The sequence below is a fragment of the Pseudochaenichthys georgianus genome, chromosome 23, assembly GCF_902827115.2.
Source record: "Pseudochaenichthys georgianus chromosome 23, fPseGeo1.2, whole genome shotgun sequence".
NCBI lineage: Eukaryota > Metazoa > Chordata > Actinopteri > Perciformes > Channichthyidae > Pseudochaenichthys > Pseudochaenichthys georgianus.
This window is the reverse complement of record NC_047525.1, coordinates 8722746-8748045: the sequence shown is the minus strand read 5'-3', so window position 1 is coordinate 8748045 and position 25300 is coordinate 8722746. Positions and strand designations below refer to the sequence as shown.

At 39.3% G+C, this 25300-nt stretch overlaps 2 protein-coding genes across 2 annotated transcripts in view; both read right to left on the bottom strand.

Moving 5' to 3' along the window:
* LOC117468437 (protein piccolo-like) overlaps positions 1–25300 on the bottom strand; it is a 78130-nt gene that overhangs the window by 15694 nt on the left and 37136 nt on the right. The window contains 8 exon segments of the mRNA XM_071201735.1: positions 14254–14347; positions 15387–15413; positions 17469–17599; positions 18766–18816; positions 19844–20022; positions 20668–20732; positions 20919–21027; positions 23909–24034. Coding sequence (XP_071057836.1) covers positions 14254–14347; positions 15387–15413; positions 17469–17599; positions 18766–18816; positions 19844–20022; positions 20668–20732; positions 20919–21027; positions 23909–24034 — 782 coding nt within the window.
* LOC139433006 (protein piccolo-like) lies at positions 513–13310 on the bottom strand. Its single transcript, XM_071201839.1, has 12 exons — positions 12587–13310; positions 12254–12352; positions 11706–11891; positions 10118–10165; positions 9527–9609; positions 9269–9344; positions 6991–7116; positions 3999–4107; positions 3747–3811; positions 2922–3100; positions 1840–1890; positions 513–670 (listed from the first exon to the last, which is right to left on the bottom strand). Exons 1-12 carry the CDS (start codon positions 13308–13310, stop codon positions 536–538), a joined length of 1881 nt encoding a protein of 626 aa, XP_071057940.1. The 3' UTR covers positions 513–535.

Below are 25300 nucleotides of genomic sequence, written 5' to 3'. Positions count from 1 at the left end.
GATGTGTGGATCGTATTGCAAGTAAATATGAGAGCTATTGATTTTGACTGCACTTACACCTACAGTAGAACTCGTATTAACATGGGCGACGTCAACTCAAGAACACACCTCATATATTTTACATAATGTTTGTGTCAAGGGCCGATGACTCCCATCATAAGGAGTTCATATCACATTACATCCCTGGATACATCATAAAAACATGTGATGATGTGCAGTGTTTATGTGTTTTGGAATTGATACCAAAGAAAGGTCATGTGCTGTACATTGAAAGATGTCATGGTAAGCCAAAATCAATTGTAAATCGATTTGAAAATGAATGGAAATTAGGTTTGAGCTTTACAAACTGGCTGCCTTTAGAGCCTGTATATCACTGGGCTTATCTTAGCAGGTACAGTGACTGAAAGACGATGTCACATCTTACACATTTCTCTCTAGATTAACACAAGCGAAAACATCTTTCTCGTTCACATCCTAAACTGATGTTCCTGTTCTGAACTACTTTAGGTGTGACTGCAGGTTCCAAACCCTTGACTCACCCTCTCCCTGGAAGGAGATACACTTTAACAAACGGGTCGGAGTAGCCATTGTTGTCCCGCGCAGCAAGGTTTCTGGCCTGCAGGACATGAACGATCAAGTTGCCAAGCTGCTTGTCGTAGTGGATTTGAAGCTGCAAATAGAAACATATTGGATTACAATGGATTGAAATGCATTCGGTGCGAGAATCAATGGAATAAAACTGCATTTCCTTCATTTATTTTACCCTCCTGTTGTGTTTGTTTCTCCCTCTTACTTTGGTGTCTTTTGCCGGTCTGTTTTAACTGCTCTTCCATTAACACAAAAACCATTCATTACCAGCATATTTTATTTACCACTCTTTTAAGCTCTAAACAATGTCTGAGACTACTGGTGTATACTTATAACTGCAGTGAATATACAAAGAACACTGAAAATGTATTCTAAAAAACTGTCGATTTGTGGGTGTGTACTATTTGATGGATGATCTAGGGCAGGGGTGTCAAACTCAATTTCTTCGCGGGCCACATCAGCATTATGGTTGCATTCAAAGGGCCGGTTGTAACTCTAAGACTATATATCAAAATATATATATATAAATATTTAATATATATAAAATAATGTATTATATTACATCATTGCCTCTGTATTGGATTATTATCGGATAGGGTAATAACTTCATAATTAACTACGTCTGAAAGCAGAAGTCTAGGGCAAATCATTGCAAGTCTCTTCACTGAGAATGTTACAAAATGATTTAAAAAATCTAATTATGAGAAAAAGGCAAATTCTAAGAACAAATTAATATTTTGAAGAAAAAAAGTCAAGTTCTGAGAAAAAAGTCAAATTTGAGATGCATTGTGGGATATGTAGTTTATGGGCAACGTGCTTCTGTAAATCGGCATGTAACCGTATAATATTCTTTGCAATCTTTTGAGGGGCCGCATGAAATGAAGTCGCGGGCCGGATTTGGCCCCCGGGCCTTGAGTTTGACACCCCTGATCTAGGGTTAACCATTCATTTCCTATGGCAGGCATTTTTGACCGGGAACACTATAGGTGATACACAGTTGACTAAACCACTTCAATGAAAGTGGTGATCAGCAAATTCAAATCCTAATATGGAGGATGCATAAGGTCTTGAGCAACCAAATGTCAAACACAATCATTATGATTGATGAAAGTAAATTGGTCAGATTTGACCCGAACACGACGGGAGGGTTGATTCAATGTTTTCCAAAATGCTTACAGTAAAACTGGAAGTGATCACCGACTTTGCTCACATATAATCCTTTGAAGTTAAACATGACAGAGCTTCACAGACCTGTATCTCTCCAGAGACGGGCTGCGACTGGGTCTTCATTCCCTCTGCAGTCTGTAAGAAATAAAGCAACACACTTAGAACGCCTCGAGCAGAAATCTGGAGGTGGATACTGGTGGGTGTTCATACTGTACATTGTGTACTGACTGTGCTGTGCCTTATGCAGAGCTTGAGGCTGAACTAAAGTTGAACTTGTAAAATTAAAATGTTGTGCATCTAAAATGCACTGGGATTTCTTGAATTTTATTTCTTAATGGCATGTTCAGGCTTGGGGAGTAACGGATTACATGTAACAAGATGATGTAATCAGGATACAATTTTTTTTAAATGTATTCCCTTGCAGTAAAAAAATAAAGCGTAATCAAATTACTGATAGATTTGAATAAAAAGGGGATAACAAACAGGAGTACAATGTTACAATATATTTCAAAATAAAAAAATATATATTATAGGTAGACAGACTGCTAGATTATTCTTTTTAGTCTTCATTTAGGCTAATTTCTTTATTTTAAATATCTATTTTCAAATGCAGTTGGTGAACACCTGATTTATTAAACAAAAATGCAATTGTAAACTATACTATTCTGTAGGCCTGTCCTATAAGAGGACACATTTTTTAACCTAAATATCTTGGTTTCTTCCTTTCTGAGGTGTTCTGTTGTCTTACATAATACACTTACACTGTAAGTACAATCTTATTGATATTTCTTTGTCTTTTAATTATTTGCAGTGCATTTGATATTGAGGTAATCCGAAAGTAACGGAAAGTAATCAGGATACAGTACTTTTATATTTTGTTACTCAGATTAGGTTACTGATTATATTTACAGGGTTATCTACAGTAGTAACGGACTACATCTTTTTAAAGTAACCCTCTCAATATTGTATTGAGAGACAACATAGTACTAGGTATGCACAAAATGTGTTCCCCAAACGTAATGTTCGAACCGGGAAAATAAACAGGACACTATGCAGTAGCCAGAAAGCAATTAGTCCACTGATATTTCACTTCAGGGCCATACTGTAAGCCAAAACATTATGAAGCTCGATCTATTGTAAGACAAACAGACCCCCCCCGGACTCGCCTTGCTGCTGTGGCGTTTCTTGCTGACGGAGGGAGATCCTGGCTGGCTGGAGGTGGCGGAGGTGGTGGGGGGCAGGCCGGAGGAAGAGGTGGAGGAAGGGGCCTGCTGCTGGGACACCTTCTGCAGCTCAGCCGCCAGCTGCTTAGGGTCAACACCTGGAGACCTGGGGGGTCTGTCACCTAGACACACAGGAGCATCAATGGGAGAGAAGATTGACATGGTAGTCACAGCAGCATGTTACAACAAGGTATTGCACACAATGGGGGAACAAAGAGAGTACAAATTAAACAAACATAAAATAGAAACATCTCAACATTTAAGATAAAACAGAAGTAAGGGGTAAACAATATACAGGTTCACAGTGAAAGATACACATCGCTAGACTGTCAGTGGAAGGAATAGCATATTAAATTAAATATAAATGTAAAATGTATAGTGTGGAGACAAGTCCAGTTATAATTCCAGTAATCAAATAAGAAACTATGGAGCTGTGAGTTCTCTGCTAGCCAGATGTGAGATGTTATAGACAGAGTATAATTGTATTTCTCCAAATTCAAGTTTATAACACCATTTTACAGTGGGGAAGTTCTGACAACAATCTAATGGGGCGTGTTGCAGAAGGGGAAAATAGGCCACAAGTAATGCATGGCTGAACTCGAGAAAAGAGAGAATTGTAAATGAAAGCGATATGACAAGAGTGTCTAGAAATTGCAAGAGACAAACGTTAATTGGGAAATACTGAGAAGACAGGGATGGTGGTGAGGGAGAGAGGTGAGAAGCAGTGATGGGATTATGAAGTGTAGTTATAGAAATACAGCAGCTCACCTTTGCTGTGCTCCTGGAAATCCAGGTGATCAGAACCGTCAGAATCGGAAAGCATGTTGAGATCACTGAAAGACAGGAAATAATGTGTCATAACAACTCAAGTTACTCTGAAAAGAGAGAAGAGTCGATGGGGGCATCAGGGGATGTACAGGCAGAAATGTAAAAAGAGAAATGACTGAATAAGGAAGATGGCAGATCGAGTAATAATTACAGTATGAGGAAAAAAACCAACAGGAGGGAACTGATACTCACAGTCTGACACACAATTCTGCTTCATTGCACGGCTGCCCGACGAGCCCTTGAACCTCTTCATAGGTTTTCCCCGTCAGAGGAACACCATTCCACTCCAGGACTTGCATTCCTATACACAATTACACATTTGCACATAAGAAAACAATCAATAATACAGTATTCGTCAAATATGCAAACATTTCACCACAAACCAAATCAAAGCCTTGAAGTGATGAGCTCTTTCAATTATGAAATCAAAAGTCAATGACTTTGTTGTAGACCCAAATGATGGGCGGACATCCCTTCAATGATTAAATGAAAAACACAAAAAGCTTTGATTGAATCACTCCAACATCATGCTTCAGGCTGAAAGCCCACACAGCAGCTGTGACTCAGCTGCTAGTGGAGCACTCAGGCACAGAACTGGGTTAAAAGTAACTTGTAAATGGCTCTATGGTATTTCAGCTATAAAACAACATTTCAAACATGATGCATGACGGCCTGGAAAGGACCCAAAATCCAATCAGATTCTAGTTTCTCTTATCTAGTCCAGCTAAGACACATGTCTAATGGGGAACACTGGCCATGTATTCATATTTAATGCAGCAATGACAGCTCATATAAATCCACACAGCACAGCAAAGCCACTGCATCCTCCAAAGTACACCCTGCACACCGGCAGGACTTACACGGTTTGAAACAGCTCATCAGGATGGTTCTTTTGCGACGATAGTCTCGAGCTGCATGTGTGAGTGAGAGGGAAACGACTGTAGTTTCACCTTTGTATCATGCATTCAGTTGTTGTTCACACTCTATGGCTTGCGTATGTTGCAGTTTGCCCGATACTAGTTACAGTAGCTGGAATTTCAGTGATGAGACAAACAGGCATGTATTCCTACACTTAGTGTCCCTCGATGACACTGTGCCTCTGCGCCTGTTAAATCTGGCAACATTTCTCCTTATTAACACCCAATACTGAGGCGCTGTGTTCCCTCAGTAGCATTTCTGCTCAGTGTTGATGATAGGGTTAGGGCTGTTATGATTGTTTAGTTGTCCAAGCAACTAACAACATGGCAGATCTTGAAATGAGGAGTCATCAACCACTGATTTCTTACAATGCTAATGCATGAGACTAGTGGAAAGGTCTGGACAATGATGCCTGAGACAGAGTGAGATAATAGAAAAGGTACAGTTAAAACCCCACTGATCCTATTGGTGTAGGAAACTATTATTACATGTATTATGTTACGTGAAATTGTATTGATCCTCAAAATCACTCAAAAGTCAATTTATAAATAGTTTACTGGCAAATATTGGTGGGAACTATGATGATACAGGGACTGATATATAAATCATATTGTCATATTATTGCCAATACACATCCTTAACTGACCCTGAAGTTTCCTTGAGGTATAAACGTATTGATAGTAAGCGGTTAAAGAAAACCGTATCAAATAATAACAAAATACAGTATACTTAAAAGTGTATGTAAAAGCTATACTGTAGTAGTAGACAAAGTAACAACTATGAAATATGTGGGTAATTATATGTCAACACTTGTATTTGCAACACCTGCAAATTAACAACATCAATTCCCATCAGCTGTTTAGTGCGAATTAAATGGAAAATGTTAATATGCTAACATGAAGATGATTAGCATGAACAATTACAGTCCCTCACAAAGTTGCTGGCTTTGCTGCATTAGTGATCTACTAAGACCCTAATATTTCCACTGATGTGATCTGACTGCAGGTGATAATCAAAATGGTTGTGTGTGTGTGCAGTAGGTGTGTGAGAGCATGCATGCAGAAGCAGAAGCTAGTTAGCTACGATAGCGTATTTACACGGAGGAACTGTGGCTGCTCTGTAGGCCTATTTAGAGTGGTGCAGGGATGACGTATTTACCCGGAAGAAAGCTGTGCATGGGTTCCCTCTACAAAAAAGCAATGGGATTTCTCCATAGGATTTTAGAACATAGCTCGAAATAAGGTCTGGGGAAAACGAACCTGTTCAGGGCGGATAATATCCACATTTTATAATTTCGAATCATAAATCTATCGCCAGAAGCAAAAATGCTAACTTTATGCTTTTACCGAACTACAGCAGGGGTCGCACGACTTCAACGTCACGCCAACTTAAAGATCGATATTCAAAAATACAGATTCAAAATTGTACAAGTCGAAGTGTTTGTTTTAACAGTTTGCAGGAGACAGGTACTTGCTTTCAAAGCAGAACAGGGCAAAACAAAAAATTGTAAAAGGAAGGGAAACTGAAAGGAATACAAACAAGAATAGATATTTAAAACATATATTATCGATGCTCAACACACACACATATTCACAGAGCGCAGACAGATGGATAGCACACTACAAAGGGCAGTATTTCCCTCGAGCCCTATCTCACCATCCATAGATCACCAGTTTGGCAGCTTTAAAAGGCGCGGGGTACAGCTTTAGCCATTGTCAGTGACACCCTCAATGTGACTCAACACAAAGATTAAAGGGGGCTGTGAGCAGACAGATGGACTGGGAGGGAAAGAGGGTTAACAGTTCCTAGACTCCCGCATGTGAAATCAATACCAGCTCATGAAATGTGTTCCTGTTAACATACCACAGAGCAATTTATCCTGAGCTGGTGTCAGTAAAAGGTGTGGAAGTTAGTGCACAATGGCTACTTGGTGACACATTTTTGTAATTTCAAGCTACTGTGAATGAAACGAATGATGAATAACGGAAATGAATAAGAAGAAATGCCAAGAAATGATATACCACATTTATCAGGGAGCTTTTGAGGCGAGTTAGCAAGATTTCATTTTTACATTTTAACGGAACCAAGCGAGCTTCTCTCGGTTTAAGGGCAGGGCTATGAGCTAAACGGCTAGCATTCAGTTTCTAACTGTAATGACAGGAGTGTGGTATCAAATATATTTGTCACTTTAAAAACTTAAAATTGCATCCTCAGATTAAACATTCTGATTATTATGAATTTGTTTTCTGATCGTAGAAGAGTTTACCTTCAAGAATCTTTCCTGTTTGTTCTGCAGCTCCACCTGGTAAGACTTTAGCTACATAGGCTCCAATGTCTCCATTACTTGCAGGGACCTCTTTCCCTCCAACCACACGGATACCCAGACCATTTCCTGTATAGAACAAAAAACAAAAACTTGTGAGTGCAATATTAGTGTAAATAACGTTCAATTATTAACCTGTTCTTTGTCCACAAACCCATTCAGACTCTAAAACGTACAGAAACAGAGAAAATATGGTCACAAATGTAGCCTACTGCCCTATGAAGCCGAAATAGCCTACAGTCATTTCAAAATTCCCCTAGCTAAATCCTTTGTTTAAGCTACCTGCAAACCAAAATGAAAATACCCACTTAGATAAACACACTTCTTGGTAGGTGAGTTCATTATTCCTCATAACTAAAAGAGGTTAAAGTTAAAGGTCACCTATCATGCTATTTTTAGGCAATAGCATAGGTCTCAGATATATAAATATATAAAAAACATGTCTATAAAGTGTTTTGCTCAAAATACCAAACAGATACCCATTTGGCCATGCCTCATATCCCTCCATTTCACTTCCTGTTTCAAAAGTGCTGATTCTGGGTATAAAGCTTTAAAAAAAAAAGATTGATAAAAAAAGGAGGGGGCTGAGCTCATGCGGGACCCGGTAGCTACTGTCTAAACTAAATACTGCCGTGATGAAACGCCATATCATGGATTATCAAGGATTATTTCTGAAACAGTATGGAGCTCAAAGGCTTTCTCTCTTGCCTTTTTATTTCCTGCTTCTTCAGACACATGCTCTGTGCAGTACAGGTTAGCTCTGAGTGTTAGCGATGCTAATGTAAACACCGACCATATTACGTCCAAAACCGTCGGGCATTGCTTCTGATAGCAACGTTTCTGATAGGGCCGTGGGTGTAAAGCCAGCCTACATTTCCGATATTACGTCATATCGGACGCAAATCTGGATCAGCTCCGTTGTAGCCCCGCTTTTAGAGATTTGGGTACGGAGGAAAAGAGAGAGGGTTTTATTTTCTGACGCTACGTGAGTTCCCCGACACACCGGGGACACATATTTATGTATAAAAGACATAAAAAAGTGCATTTGACATGATAGGTCCCCTTTAAATCCAATCGTGATGAAAGCTAATTAGCTTAGCAGAGTAGCAGTATTGTCAGTTGAGCTTTGATTCAAATTGTTGGGAATTGGTGTGGTTAAGTTACTTAAATCACATATTAATGTTATCAATTTGAGATACATTTGTCATTGATTTTAATACACGCTATATAATAATATGGTCTCCATTGACTAGTAAAAGTAGAAGGACACTAACAACCAGATGGCCCACATTTCCCCCTATAATCATGGATGATAAATAATCAGAATAACGTTTATCTGAAGGTATTATTGGTTGTTTGTTAGCTATGTAGATATTTACGCAGATTTAACAATAACGCATAAGGCTACAACCTTTCTTTTACTAATTTTAAAACATTTTCTATACATTTTACAGCTTCTGTAGAAAATGATCTCAACCTAAAACAATAACAAAAAAAAACGTTAATGCCAACCTCTTTATGAGTTATCCACAAATCACATATTGATCTATCATGTACCCCACAGGTAAAATAAAATGCATTCACATATACACAGAAGCAAAACTAAATATTTAACATGGTTTTTGAAGCAAGAACAAAATAACTGAGATAGAATAGAAATGACTCAGTACAGCACAAAGTAAACACAATGCTGCCTTTGTGGGCTATTTGTTAATTGTGTAAAATAATCCTGAATGTGAGGGATACGCCATTTTGAGCATGGCAATGACTGCTGATGAGTGTGGAAAAGAGCCAAATCATAAGAGAAGCCAGGAAATGTCTGCCTGCTTAGAGCCTGGAAGAATAGTGTGATGGAATGTAATGGCAGGGGAAGTGACTCATCAGTTTCATGAGATCTGGCATGAATATCAAGTAAATAGAACGCATGAAGCACACCGGTCATGCTCTGTAAACCCTAATGGGATCATGATACATGTGTACATTTGACTATATTAGTTTTTTTGAATGATTTTGAATCTATATTTAAATGTTTCTAATTAAATAAAGGTAAAACAATGTGTATACTGTAAGCGGTGCATATTAAATGCAGTCAGTAAGCAATAGGGTCAATAAAATCGAATGCATGCATTACAGTCAATAACGCATTAGCTTGCAATTGAAGCCATACATTTTCTTTGCGTACTGCTTTTCCTTTTATTGAAGGAATATTGTGATACTTTACCTGAGACACTGCGATCTTTGGGATCCCTCTGCAGTTTGACCCTGAGGTGAGGGAAGGGGTAGTACGGGCCTTTTCCCTGTGGTCCACGCACAATTGGGAAGTGTCATTTGTGTACAAGGTCAACGGGAAACAGTACATTATGGTAGCTCTGCATCAAGGTGATTTTTACACAACAAATAGACCAGTAGATATTGCCATGCAAGAATTTAACTACAGTAAAATTGTGTACAGAAGGTGTGTGCGTTTTTCTCGTTTCACCTGTCTCTTCTCTTGGCCATTCTCTGAACGGCCGTCTCTAGGTTTGTCAAACCAGTCGGTCTCCTCTCGTCTAAGGTGGTAGGCTTTAGGGATAAAAACAAGAACTACTTCAGAACAGATCTTAGAACTTGAGCCGCTTCATCCCACTATATGGGCTTCGTCAGTTCATATAAGGGTTATTAAAATGCTTTAAGCACATTTGTATTTATAAATAAATCTACATCAATTAGTTGGGATAGAAATATGAGAAAAACAAGGGCCAGAGAAAGAGTTTAATATTATTTTACTTCCTTGCTAGAGAGGACTGACAAGCAACACAACATTAAGGGTAATGTAAAAAACAAAACAGAACCAAAGAAATGTAGTGTTTGTACTATCCGCATTATTATTAGTATCTATAAGGTAGTTATTTTTCTATTAATGTAAATCTTGGGTATGTAGATATTTTACATTATTCATACCTCCAATCGTGAAAGTACTTTCTTTAAACGGTAGGCCTATCAGTACAAATAATGGTGATGTGCATTAGACCTTAGGTGCATTTTAATGTGATAGCTTATGAATGACTATAGAACTGAACTAATACTCTACCATTGGTTGCGTCGTCTCTGTTCAAAGCCATCAGCGAATCACTTAGGGCTGGAATCAAGGCAAATTGGTTTACATTGCATAATGTTGGGATCCATTGGAATTTATTAACAAGTTATTCTGCATTCAAGACAAATCCGAACTGGGATATTTAAATGTTTAAACTAGAAAGAAACATTGTAACCTTTATTAAAATCTGAATTTACAAACATTTTCACATTTTGCTTCCTTTTTATGACACACTCCTCTTAGTTTGGAAACCATGGGAACTCATTGTTGCATATTGGTACTTAAAAAAAACACTTCTAATACAATGGTTTTAGCCATCACTGGAAGTGTGCATCAACAATATATTGCTAAATATTGAATAGATGATTTGTGGCTTTTATCAGCAAAACAGAAGCAAACTGAGATGTACTGAAATTATTTAGTTTTTGCTTTAAATAATAGTCTTTCCTGTTGGAAGACACTTGCACATTCTGCAAAAAACTGGGTCAGAATACTGTTTGCTTTCATTGAAAGTAGAGACAAATAAATAGTGAATGTTACAAGAAATGAATGCAACATTCCATGCAACAAAAATCACTGATATCATCATACAAGCACAACAACAAAACATGCAAGTTAAATTGTTATATTTATTACACACAGATAAGTGTTGCAAACAAATATCATGCATTTCCACAAATACGGCAGTACTTGTGGAAATACTGTACTGGAAAAACAGTACTGTTGTTTTCTTAGAATGTTATTGATCTTGCCTATAACTTGATACTATGATTCAACCCACATTTATTTTCATACAATTGAATATGATGATAATACACCAACATTATCCACCATCTAAATGACATTTCACACTATTGGAAAATCCAAAAATATAGTTAATGTACAATTGGCTATTCTTTTACAATATGTTTCGTCTTTAAGTGTATGAATAATACCTGATTCAATTGAAAACTCTTTTGTACCAAATGGTACATTTTCATATGGGGCGGCCCTTTTTACGTGTGTAATTTGAGAATTTTTCTTTTTCTAAATCTGATTTAAGTCTCAAAGGATTATCCTGCTCTGCCTTGAATGTCTAACAAGCAGGATTTGAATACAATGAAAATCTTCTTTAACAGTTGAAAAGGGCTATAAATGACCGCATGCTCTAAATAAAATGCTGACTGCCACCAGTGAGACATTTCTATATAAGGACGGGAACCTCCCACGCAATATAGCAGTAACAGGAAGTTAGACTTTACAGTGTCATGCAGTGAATTAATACTGGACATGTTATACAATATCTTAAATGCAGAAAGCAACACAGTGCATGCATAAAGATTACATTCAACCACAAAAAGCAAAATGAACAAAGGCATGCATGCACACCAGATCTCAACTGATAGACCAACATTAGTGAGACCTAAAAATAAAGAGATAATACATTCACCAAAATTAAGGTTAGACACATGCAGCATTTCAATAAAGACACAGCTAGATGTTATACGCAATACATGCAAGCAAAATAAACCACAACCAGACACTCTAAAGTATGAAACATTCAGTAGGAAAAGAGTGACAGAGTGACATGTCTGTTTTTTACCTTCACTATCTGACATGGTGCCTTGAAGGTCATCCATCAGCACATAACCCCTACCCCTGGTTGGCTCTTCCCTGATAAGTTGCTGCTGCTGGGAGTCCTCCAATGACAGGCAGGAACCAAACTGGTCCCTTGAATCTGCTGATATAGGTGGCAAGGTCCCGCTGAGGCACGGGCCATGCCCATTGGCTGCCCAACAGGGCTCAACGGACTCTCTTCTTCTGAGTTCTGGGCCACTATGGGTAATCGGCCACGGCCACTTTGTACAATGGGAAGGCTGGTAGGTTTGGTGCGGCCAGACGGGGTTTGATAGCTTGGTACATCTCCAGATGATTCCCCATCCCCTTTGAGCCTCAGTGAAGAGCTGGAAGGGTCTCTTTTGAGAGACAAGTCCAACCCATAGCAAGATGTGGGCCTGGATGAGGGTCTTGAGCGACTACCACTGGGATAGGCAGAGTCCAATCCTAAACTCTGGCCCAGGTTTAATGACCCAGCCAAGTTGGCACCCAAGGTGGACCCCAGGTATTTTTGTTGCTCTGCAATATTCTTACGAAGGCCAAAGGTGATCTCATCTTGAGAGAGCCGGCTGGCTCTTGCTGATGCACTGGTAGACCCAAGATAGTTATAGTCTGTCTCCAAGCCTCTGTTATCTGGAATAGAGGAATACTTGGAGGAGATCTTAGGTTCTATCAATGGAGTCTTATGTTTTTGGTACAATATCGATGCCGGGAGTTGTTTAGCTGCTTGCTTCTCTAGAGTAAGTCGACTGATGCTGTACTTGTCTGTCTTTGGATAGTTTCTTTGGGAGTAACTAGAGACGCTCGAGCTTGGGGTATAGTAGTGCTGTGACAGCCCTGTCAGTTGTTCTAAGTTTTCTGTCCCACCTGTACTTCTCCTAAACTCTTGCTTGAGCTGTTGCTTTAGTAGTTTCAGTTCATAGGGTTCCTCCATTGTATCCTCTTCATCAGGGGTCTTTCCATAAGTATGGAGTCTAGAGGTGGATCCCAGATAGTCAGTAGACCCCAGATCTGCAGCACTCCTACGCAGAAGCTTCTCTGCTTTGGCCAGCTCCCTCTCCGCCAGACTGTAAGATGAAGACATACCTGTGGAGCCCTTAGCAAGTTCTGCAGCATCTTCTAGCAACATGTAACTCCTAGGTGTATGATGATCTACGTCGGTGTAATAGGAATCAGAGACAGCTGACATTGGGCTACGTGCCATATTTCCCACATCCAACGCTCTGAGGTCAAGGTGGTTGCCATATTTGTCATACTTGACCCCCAGGAAAGCTGATGATGTGGGATCAGGTTGGCGGCTAATGACTTCATATTTAGCTGCATCCAGCTCTGAGAGGAGGGCTGCTTGTCTAGCGGCTTTCTGCTGCAACAGAAGCATCTGGTGGTAACTCTGCTGCTGGGCGCTGGTGAGAGGGGACAGAGGAGTACAGAGAGTGAGATTGGTAGGACTGAGGAGTCTGGTAGAGAGACTGCTGGTATTGGGTTTGATTGTATTGGTACTGGGAGTATTTTCCATACTCATGCTTGGTTTGAGGTGGGACAAACTCATCCAATTCTGCCTGGGGAGCTGTCCTGGGACGTTCAAGACCATGACTTTCAATCTCAACATCTTCACTTCCAAGCCCGCCTCTTGTCTCTCGGATGTTACTAACCTCACTGTCTGACATGTAGTCTCTATCCTCAGCAACACTCTGTAAGTAGGCCCTTTCTCTCTTCTCTCTCTCCATCAGTAGGACATCTTTTCTACGATTAATGCCCATCTCCAAATACCTGAGCTTGGCATCAATGAATAAAATGGGATCCAACATGATTTCATTAAATCCCAATGGCATATCCATCTGCTCTACTCAAACCAAAGGCCACAATGCTAGTCAGCATGCCAGCACAGATACATGTCATTTTATCATTTTTATATCAAACTTGGCCTAATGTGAGGTCTCTTTTTGTGCCTTCACTGAATATTGAGGTATACAAAGCATACTACACAATAGAGCAGTGCTTCTCAAAGTGTGGTCCGTGAGCGCCCCCTAGTGGTCCGTGAGTATATTGGTAACATTTCACATTTTAAATTAATTAATCTATTTAAATTGTCCGCACTCTCGCGGGAATATTTCCGCAATGGAGCGAGCTTAAGTTTCATCAGTTTGTCACACATGTTGCCACCTGTTTGTAGCATTTTCAAGCGATTTGTAATCAGCTCTAGAAAAACAATGTGTTTTTGGATATTTGTGGAGTTAGGTGGTCCGCGAGTGTTTTTTAATTGGTTAAGTGGTCCTTGGTATGAAAAAGTTTGAGAAACACTGCAATAGAGTGATGCAGAGATGTTATATTTAGCAAATGGGAGTTTGGCATTTGATCTTTGATTCTTGCACATAATAATCTTTGTGGCAATTCAAAAAAACATTGAGTTTAAGATAAAGTCAGTACAAAAATGCTGTGTCATTTTGTGTTTTTACAACTTATTCTGCACCATGACTTCCTGAACATTGACTGGTGCAGCTATGCGTAACAGAAACATCTGTATGAAGACATACTTGCTCCAGGTGGATGTTTTTATAGATGACAGTCTGGTTCCACTCGGGGTTGAGACTCTTGCCTGCGTGTTTGGACCTCCTCTTGTTTTCAGCACTGAGGGAACACATCACAACAAGACACACTCGGTCAGAAACATGCCGGAGCCCTGCAGGAGAGTGAAACCACCACAATACGCCGGGCACAATGTAGACAGAAGAAGGGAGAGAATGAAGGTGATGCACATTGTTCGGACGACAACAATGTATGAGCCTACGTGCATGAAAGGCAGGTATGATGTCAGGGCACGCTGCAAAAAAGTCCATGTTGATGTCAATCAAGTCATTTAGTCTCATAAAATGTCGAAGTCCTAAAACAAGTGAAATTGTATGCCAGTATGGTAGAGAGAGCTTGAATCTTTTTCTTGTTTGGTGCCACTAGTAACACGATTGTATCCTCAAAAGAAACAAAAGCATAATCTGACTTTACTGACTAATTATTCACCTGTTTTGAGGAGAAACATTTTTTTTGTATCAGACCCACTGGAGTAAAAATAAATGACTTGTTCAATGGATGTTTTTTTGCAGTGTGTAGGGTTTAATATAAGAGTGTAGGATATTAGTGAGTCTGTAAGAGTTAGTTTGGTAAAGACAAGGACAATCTAATGTATATTGGAAAATAATGGGATGAATAAGGACTGCATAGGAAAACAATGGAGTGTGTATTGAATGTGGCAGGGCATCAAGGGTACAGGACGATGTCATGGCACGGTGTAGGACATTACTGATGGTTTTATTCACAAAACAAGGACAAACTAAAGGGGTCAATGTTTGGATATCAAATTACAATGGTTGGGAACAAAGACAGACCGGGAACACGCAGAAGTTAGCTTGGATCATACGTTTATTTATGTTATGTTAAAGAAATGGGAAGATGTTAATATTAAGGGATTCAACTCCTTGCTTTAGGGTGAGTGGAGTATCATGAGAATAGGGGACTGGGGAAAATGCACAATTTAAGGGAGTTAGTTGAACTGGTTTGTATCCAAAAGCTTCAGATTAGTTAGAAAACAATTTGGATGTGTTGTTACCTTCACCAAACTGACCACCAAATTTCAAAATAGAACCAAAAGTATCAAAATGGTCAAGTCACATACCTGGCGTTCTGGACAACCATGACCTGACTGAGAGGGTCCAGCATGCATTAAATATAGAGAACAACATACAGAAACAATAGTCAGAGGTGGGGGGGGTTCAGAGAGTGTCCGCGTGTACGTGGGGAGGGACTGTAGATTTAGGTTAAGTGTGTGATTTAGAAGTTGTGTTTAGAAAAGGGTCCGAGAGGGGGGTCTGTGGTGTGCTGCCTGCAGTGGGGGATTGAGTGTGTGTTGTCGTGTTATGAGTTGTGTGATGTGACGCATCCATTGGCAACCATAATGGAGATCTGCTGCTCATGAAACTGTGGAAAGTGGAAGCATTTTAATAATCTTGAGAACACTATCTTGTTCTTTTTAATATTGTAAATCCTGAACAACATGTTGCACATTTCTGCTCCACACTACCTCCTTTTAAATCTGTACTGCTCTCCACTTTGAAAATAGTATTTGTTATATTTTATTTGACTTTACTGTACATAAGTAGAGTTTTAATAATCCTAAAATATCTTTTATCATAGTACTGTTTTTTGCTCTGTATTCTTCCTTCCGTGTCTTTGTATGCACCACTCATATCAAAGTCCTCGTGTAAACCTACTTGGTAATACAACCGATTCTGATTGGTTGGTTAGCATGTAAAAACAAAATAAAATGTACTTTATGTTTACGTACTTTGTTAGCCAAAAGTGTCTTGTGAGTTTACTAAACATTACCGTGTCAAGTTAAAAGTAGTATTTATCCAAAATGTGTATGGTGAAAAATGATGTCTCTGCCCTACTGACAAGTATTTTACTTTTCAAAGACTTTAGATCATGTCTAATAACCTCGGTTACAATAGAGACATTACTACTTTCCTGGTGAAAGTGAAAGGGGATACACATGTATTCTTTCAGACTGCATTGTAATGTACTTTCTTGGATAAAGTGGTTTGTTTACACCGTTCAGGCGTGAACTATGATTCCATCTGAGGATTACTTCTATGTTAACTGACTTCATTGAGGTTGGCTGGCGTGATACAGGTTTTAAATACACATGCAAACGTGTTTGAACGAGACCCGCGCAGCCTGGAGAACCATAATGCCAACTCTATAGACACTGTTAAGTGTATTACTTTAGCCAAAACAACCATTTCCCTCTATAAAACCACCTGTTTCATTGCAGCAGCAGCTCCATATCTTTGCCAGGATATCTGTGATGCAACTTAAAAGCTGTGATCTTGTCCATGTATGCACACATATAGCATATACACAAGTGTTGGCCCACATGAGACTAAGTGTGTATTTCTACAACCACTCTCAGAAGGGCGTATGTACAGCTTGTGCGTATCACTCTACCAGTCCCCTTAAAGTAACCCTTACTCTGTTTAAAACCCACAGTGCAATTTCTGAGTGGCGGCTGCAAAGCCCACAGCTGAACATTATTGCTTTTATCTGAAACGATCCCAGGGAAAAAGCCTCTCTCCGGGGAGCTCGAACAGCAGAGAAGGTGGGAGAGTCAATTACATTACAGCGCAATCACGGTGAGAACAGCAGGCCTAGACTTATGGGATGTGTGGATCGTATTGCAAGTAAATATGAGAGCTATTGATTTTGACTGCACTTACACCTACAGTAGAACTCGTATTAACATGGGCGACGTCAACTCAAGAACACACCTCATATATTTTACATAATGTTTGTGTCAAGGGCCGATGACTCCCATCATAAGGAGTTCATATCACATTACATCCCTGGATACATCATAAAAACATGTGATGATGTGCAGTGTTTATGTGTTTTGGAATTGATACCAAAGAAAGGTCATGTGCTGTACATTGAAAGATGTCATGGTAAGCCAAAATCAATTGTAAATCGATTTGAAAATGAATGGAAATTAGGTTTGAGCTTTACAAACTGGCTGCCTTTAGAGCCTGTATATCACTGGGCTTATCTTAGCAGGTACAGTGACTGAAAGACGATGTCACATCTTACACATTTCTCTCTAGATTAACACAAGCGAAAACATCTTTCTCGTTCACATCCTAAACTGATGTTCCTGTTCTGAACTACTTTAGGTGTGACTGCAGGTTCCAAACCCTTGACTCACCCTCTCCCTGGAAGGAGATACACTTTAACAAACGGGTCGGAGTAGCCATTGTTGTCCCGCGCAGCAAGGTTTCTGGCCTGCAGGACATGAACGATCAAGTTGCCAAGCTGCTTGTCGTAGTGGATTTGAAGCTGCAAATAGAAACATATTGGATTACAATGGATTGAAATGCATTCGGTGCGAGAATCAATGGAATAAAACTGCATTTCCTTCATTTATTTTACCCTCCTGTTGTGTTTGTTTCTCCCTCTTACTTTGGTGTCTTTTGCCGGTCTGTTTTAACTGCTCTTCCATTAACACAAAAACCATTCATTACCAGCATATTTTATTTACCACTCTTTTAAGCTCTAAACAATGTCTGAGACTACTGGTGTATACTTATAACTGCAGTGAATATACAAAGAACACTGAAAATGTATTCTAAAAAACTGTCGATTTGTGGGTGTGTACTATTTGATGGATGATCTAGGGCAGGGGTGTCAAACTCAATTTCTTCGCGGGCCACATCAGCATTATGGTTGCATTCAAAGGGCCGGTTGTAACTCTAAGACTATATATCAAAATATATATATAAATATTTAATATATATAAAATAATGTATTATATTACATCATTGCCTCTGTATTGGATTATTATCGGATAGGGTAATAACTTCATAATTAACTACGTCTGAAAGCAGAAGTCTAGGGCAAATCATTGCAAGTCTCTTCACTGAGAATGTTACAAAATGATTTAAAAATCTAATTATGAGAAAAAGGCAAATTCTAAGAACAAATTAATATTTTGAAGAAAAAAAGTCAAGTTCTGAGAAAAAAGTCAAATTTGAGATGCATTGTGGGATATGTAGTTTATGGGCAACGTGCTTCTGTAAATCGGCATGTAACCGTATAATATTCTTTGCAATCTTTTGAGGGGCCGCATGAAATGAAGTCGCGGGCCGGATTTGGCCCCCGGGCCTTGAGTTTGACACCCCTGATCTAGGGTTAACCATTCATTTCCTATGGCAGGCATTTTTGACCGGGAACACTATAGGTGATACACAGTTGACTAAACCACTTCAATGAAAGTGGTGATCAGCAAATTCAAATCCTAATATGGAGGATGCATAAGGTCTTGAGCAACCAAATGTCAAACACAATCATTATGATTGATGAAAGTAAATTGGTCAGATTTGACCCGAACACGACGGGAGGGTTGATTCAATGTTTTCCAAAATGCTTACAGTAAAACTGGAAGTGATCACCGACTTTGCTCACATATAATCCTTTGAAGTTAAACATGACAGAGCTTCACAGACCTGTATCTCTCCAGAGACGGGCTGCGACTGGGTCTTCATTCCCTCTGCAGTCTGTAAGAAATAAAGCAACACACTTAGAACGCCTCGAGCAGAAATCTGGAGGTGGATACTGGTGGGTGTTCATACTGTACATTGTGTACTGACTGTGCTGTGCCTTATGCAGAGCTTGAGGCTGAACTAAAGTTGAACTTGTAAAATTAAAATGTTGTGCATCTAAAATGCACTGGGATTTCTTGAATTTTATTTCTTAATGGCATGTTCAGGCTTGGGGAGTAACGGATTACATGTAACAAGATGATGTAATCAGGATACAATTTTTTTTAAATGTATTCCCTTGCAGTAAAAAAATAAAGCGTAATCAAATTACTGATAGATTTGAATAAAAAGGGGATAACAAACAGGAGTACAATGTTACAATATATTTCAAAATAAAAAAATATATTATAGGTAGACAGACTGCTAGATTATTCTTTTTAGTCTTCATTTAGGCTAATTTCTTTATTTTAAATATCTATTTTCAAATGCAGTTGGTGAACACCTGATTTATTAAACAAAAATGCATTTGTAAACTATACTATTCTGTAAGCCTGTCCTATAAGAGGACACATTTTTTAACCTAAATATCTTGGTTTCTTCCTTTTTGAGGTGTTCTGTTGTCTTACATAATACACTTACACTGTAAGTACAATCTTATTGATATTTCTTTGTCTTTTAATTATTTGCAGTGCATTTGATATTGAGGTAATCCGAAAGTAACGGAAAGTAATCAGGATACATTACTTTTATATTTTGTTACTCAGATTAGGTTACTGATTATATTTACAGGGTTATCTACAGTAGTAACGGACTACATCTTTTTAAAGTAACCTCTCAATTGTATTGATAGACACAAATAGTACTAGGTATGCACAAAATGTGTTCCCCAAACGTAATGTTCGAACCGGGAAAATAAACAGGACACTATGCAGTAGCCAGAAAGCAATTAGTCCACTGATATTTCACTTCAGGGCCATACTGTAAGCCAAAACATTATGAAGCTCGATCTATTGTAAGACAAACAGACCCCCCCCGGACTCGCCTTGCTGCTGTGGCGTTTCTTGCTGACGGAGGGAGATCCTGGCTGGCTGGAGGTGGCGGAGGTGGTGGGGGGCAGGCCGGAGGAAGAGGTGGAGGAAGGGGCCTGCTGCTGGGACACCTTCTGCAGCTCAGCCGCCAGCTGCTTAGGGTCAACACCTGGAGACCTGGGGGGTCTGTCACCTAGACACACAGGAGCATCAATGGGAGAGAAGATTGACATGGTAGTCACAGCAGCATGTTACAACAAGGTATTGCACACAATGGGGGAACAAAGAGAGTACAAATTAAACAAACATAAAATAGAAACATCTCAACATTTAAGATAAAACAGAAGTAAGGGGTAAACAATATACAGGTTCACAGTGAAAGATACACATCGCTAGACTGTCAGTGGAAGGAATAGCATATTAAATTAAATATAAATGTAAAATGTATAGTGTGGAGACAAGTCCAGTTATAATTCCAGTAATCAAATAAGAAACTATGGAGCTGTGAGTTCTCTGCTAGCCAGATGTGAGATGTTATAGACAGAGTATAATTGTATTTCTCCAAATTCAAGTTTATAACACCATTTTACAGTGGGGAAGTTCTGACAACAATCTAATGGGGCGTGTTGCAGAAGGGGAAAATAGGCCACAAGTAATGCATGGCTGAACTCGAGAAAAGAGAGAATTGTAAATGAAAGCGATATGACAAGAGTGTCTAGAAATTGCAAGAGACAAACGTTAATTGGGAAATACTGAGAAGACAGGGATGGTGGTGAGGGAGGAGGTGAGAAGCAGTGATGGGATTATGAAGTGTAGTTATAGAAATACAGCAGCTCACCTTTGCTGTGCTCCTGGAAATCCAGGTGATCAGAACCGTCAGAATCGGAAAGCATGTTGAGATCACTGAAAGACAGGAAATAATGTGTCATAACAACTCAAGTTACTCTGAAAAGAGAGAAGAGTCGATGGGGGCATCAGGGGATGTACAGGCAGAAATGTAAAAAGAGAAATGACTGAATAAGGAAGATGGCAGATCGAGTAATAATTACAGTATGAGGAAAAAACCAACAGGAGGGAACTGATACTCACAGTCTGACACACAATTCTGCTTCATTGCACGGCTGCCCGACGAGCCCTTGAACCTCTTCATAGGTTTTCCCCGTCAGAGGAACACCATTCCACTCCAGGACTTGCATTCCTATACACAATTACACATTTGCACATAAGAAAACAATCAATAATACAGTATTCGTCAAATATGCAAACATTTCACCACAAACCAAATCAAAGCCTTGAAGTGATGAGCTCTTTCAATTATGAAATCAAAAGTCAATGACTTTGTTGTAGACCCAAATGATGGGCGGACATCCCTTCAATGATTAAATGAAAAACACAAAAAGCTTTGATTGAATCACTCCAACATCATGCTTCAGGCTGAAAGCCCACACAGCAGCTGTGACTCAGCTGCTAGTGGAGCACTCAGGCACAGAACTGGGTTAAAAGTAACTTGTAAATGGCTCTATGGTATTTCAGCTATAAAACAACATTTCAAACATGATGCATGACGGCCTGGAAAGGACCCAAAATCCAATCAGATTCTAGTTTCTCTTATCTAGTCCAGCTAAGACACATGTCTAATGGGGAACACTGGCCATGTATTCATATTTAATGCAGCAATGACAGCTCATATAAATCCACACAGCACAGCAAAGCCACTGCATCCTCCAAAGTACACCCTGCACACCGGCAGGACTTACACGGTTTGAAACAGCTCATCAGGATGGTTCTTTTGCGACGATAGTCTCGAGCTGCATGTGTGAGTGAGAGGGAAACGACTGTAGTTTCACCTTTGTATCATGCATTCAGTTGTTGTTCACACTCTATGGCTTGCGTATGTTGCAGTTTGCCCGATACTAGTTACAGTAGCTGGAATTTCAGTGATGAGACAAACAGGCATGTATTCCTACACTTAGTGTCCCTCGATGACACTGTGCCTCTGCGCCTGTTAAATCTGGCAACATTTCTCCTTATTAACACCCAATACTGAGGCGCTGTGTTCCCTCAGTAGCATTTCTGCTCAGTGTTGATGATAGGGTTAGGGCTGTTATGATTGTTTAGTTGTCCAAGCAACTAACAACATGGCAGATCTTGAAATGAGGAGTCATCAACCACTGATTTCTTACAATGCTAATGCATGAGACTAGTGGAAAGGTCTGGACAATGATGCCTGAGACAGAGTGAGATAATAGAAAAGGTACAGTTAAAACCCCACTGATCCTATTGGTGTAGGAAACTATTATTACATGTATTATGTTACGTGAAATTGTATTGATCCTCAAAATCACTCAAAAGTCAATTTTATAAATAGTTTACTGGCAAATATTGGTGGGAACTATGATGATACAGGGACTGATATATAAATCATATTGTCATATTATTGCCAATACACATCCTTAACTGACCCTGAAGTTTCCTTGAGGTATAAACGTATTGATAGTAAGCGGTTAAAGAAAACCGTATCAAATAATAACAAAATACAGTATACTTAAAAGTGTATGTAAAAGCTATACTGTAGTAGTAGACAAAGTAACAACTATGAAATATGTGGGTAATTATATGTCAACACTTGTATTTGCAACACCTGCAAAATTAACAACATCAATTCCCATCAGCTGTTTAGTGCGAATTAAATGGAAAATGTTAATATGCTAACATGAAGATGATTAGCATGAACAATTACAGTCCCTCACAAAGTTGCTGGCTTTGCTGCATTAGTGATCTACTAAGACCCCTAATATTTCCACTGATGTGATCTGACTGCAGGTGATAATCAAAATGGTTGTGTGTGTGTGCAGTAGGTGTGTGAGAGCATGCATGCAGAAGCAGAAGCTAGTTAGCTACGATAGCGTATTTACACGGAGGAACTGTGGCTGCTCTGTAGCCTATTTAGAGTGGTGCAGGGATGACGTATTTACCCGGAAGAAAGCTGTGCATGGGTTCCCTCTACAAAAAAGCAATGGGATTTCTCCATAGGATTTTAGAAAATAGCTCGAAATAAGGTCTGGGGAAAACGAACCTGTTCAGGCGGATAATATCCACATTTTATAATTTTCGAATCATAAATCTAATCGCCAGAAGCAAAATGCTAACTTTATGCTTTTACCGAACTACAGCAGGGTCGCACGACTTCAACGTCACGCCAACTTAAGATCGATATTCAAAAATACAGATTCAAAATTGTACAAGTCGAAGTGTTTGTTTTAACAGTTTGCAGGAGACAGGTACTTGCTTTCAAGCAGAACAGGGCAAAACAAAAATTGTAAAAGGAAGGGAAACTGAAAGGAATACAAACAAGAATAGATATTTAAAACATATATTATCGATGCTCAACACACACACATATTCACAGAGCGCAGACAGATGGATAGCACACTACAAAGGGCAGTATTTCCCTCGAGCCCTATCTCACCATCCATAGATCACCAGTTTGGCAGCTTTAAAAGGCGCGGGGTACAGCTTTAGCCATTGTCAGTGACACCCTCAATGTGACTCAACACAAGATTAAAGGGGGCGTGAGCAGACAGATGGACTGGGAGGGAAAGAGGGTTAACAGTTCCTAGCTCCCGCATGTGAAATCAATACCAGCTCATGAAAGGTGTTTCCTGTTAACATACCACAGAGCAATTTATCCTGAGCTGGTGTCAGTAAAAGGTGTGGAAGTTTAGTTGCACAATGGCTACTTGGTGACACATTTTTGTAATTTCAAGCTACTGTGAATGAAACGAATGATGAATAACGGAAATGAATAAGAAGAAATGCCAAGAAAATGATATACCACATTTATCAGGGAGCTTTTGAGGCGAGTTAGCAAGATTTCATTTTTACATTTTAAACGGAACCAAGCGAGCTTCTCTCGGTTTAAGGGCAGGGCTATGAGCTAAACGGCTAGCATTCAGTTTCTAACTGTAATGACAGGAGTGTGGTATCAATATATTTGTCACTTTAAAAACTTAAAATTGCATCCTCAGATTAAACATTCTGATTATTATGAATTTGTTTTCTGATCGTAGAGAGTTTACCTTCAAGAATCTTTCCTGTTTGTTCTGCAGCTCCACCTGGTAAGACTTTAGCTACATAGGCTCCAATGTCTCCATTACTTGCAGGGACCTCTTTCCCTCCAACCACACGGATACCCAGACCATTTCCTGTATAGAACAAAAAACAAAAACTTGTGAGTGCAATATTAGTGTAAATAACGTTCAATTATTAACCTGTTCTTTGTCCACAAACCCATTCAGACTCTAAAACGTACAGAAACAGAGAAAATATGGTCACAAATGTAGCCTACTGCCCTATGAAGCCGAAATAGCCTACAGTCATTTCAAAATTCCCCTAGCTAAATCCTTTGTTTAAGCTACCTGCAAACCAAAATGAAAATACCCACTTAGATAAACACACTTCTTGGTAGGTGAGTTCATTATTCCTCATAACTAAAAGAGGTTAAAGTTAAAGGTCACCTATCATGCTATTTTTAGGCAATAGCATAGGTCTCAGATATATAAATATATAAAAAACATGTCTATAAAGTGTTTTGCTCAAAATACCAAACAGATACCCATTTGGCCATGCCTCATATCCCTCCATTTCACTTCCTGTTTCAAAAGTGCTGATTCTGGGTATAAAGCTTTAAAAAAAAAAAGATTGATAAAAAAAGGAGGGGGCTGAGCTCATGCGGGACCCGGTAGCTACTGTCTAAACTAAATACTGCCGTGATGAAACGCCATATCATGGATTATCAAGGATTATTTCTGAAACAGTATGGAGCTCAAAGGCTTTCTCTCTTGCCTTTTTATTTCCTGCTTCTTCAGACACATGCTCTGTGCAGTACAGGTTAGCTCTGAGTGTTAGCGATGCTAATGTAAACACCGACCATATTACGTCCAAAACCGTCGGGCATTGCTTCTGATAGCAACGTTTCTGATAGGGCCGTGGGTGTAAAGCCAGCCTACATTTCCGATATTACGTCATATCGGACGCAAATCTGGATCAGCTCCGTTGTAGCCCCCGCTTTTAGAGATTTGGGTACGGAGGAAAAGAGAGAGGGTTTTATTTTCTGACGCTACGTGAGTTCCCCGACACACCGGGGACACATATTTATGTATAAAAGACATAAAAAAGTGCATTTGACATGATAGGTCCCCTTTAAATCCAATCGTGATGAAAGCTAATTAGCTTAGCAGAGTAGCAGTATTGTCAGTTGAGCTTTGATTCAAATTGTTGGGAATTGGTGTGGTTAAGTTACTTAAATCACATATTAATGTTATCAATTTGAGATACATTTGTCATTGATTTTAATACACGCTATATAATAATATGGTCTCCATTGACTAGTAAAAGTAGAAGGACACTAACAACCAGATGGCCCACATTTCCCCCTATAATCATGGATGATAAATAATCAGAATAACGTT

Excerpts from the sequence above, each read along its gene's own strand:
- LOC139433006 (XM_071201839.1), bottom strand. The coding sequence starts at position 13,310 with ATGGTCTTGAACGTCCCAGGACAGCTCCCCAGGCAGAATTGGATGAGT. Across the intron at positions 12,353-12,586 it reads AGAGTTTAGGAGAAGTACAG|ATAACAGAGGCTTGGAGACA; the intron begins GTGGGACAGAAA and ends CCTCTATTCCAG. Across the intron at positions 7,117-9,268 it reads CAAAGATCGCAGTGTCTCAG|GAAATGGTCTGGGTATCCGT; the intron begins GTAAAGTATCAC and ends TGTTCTATACAG.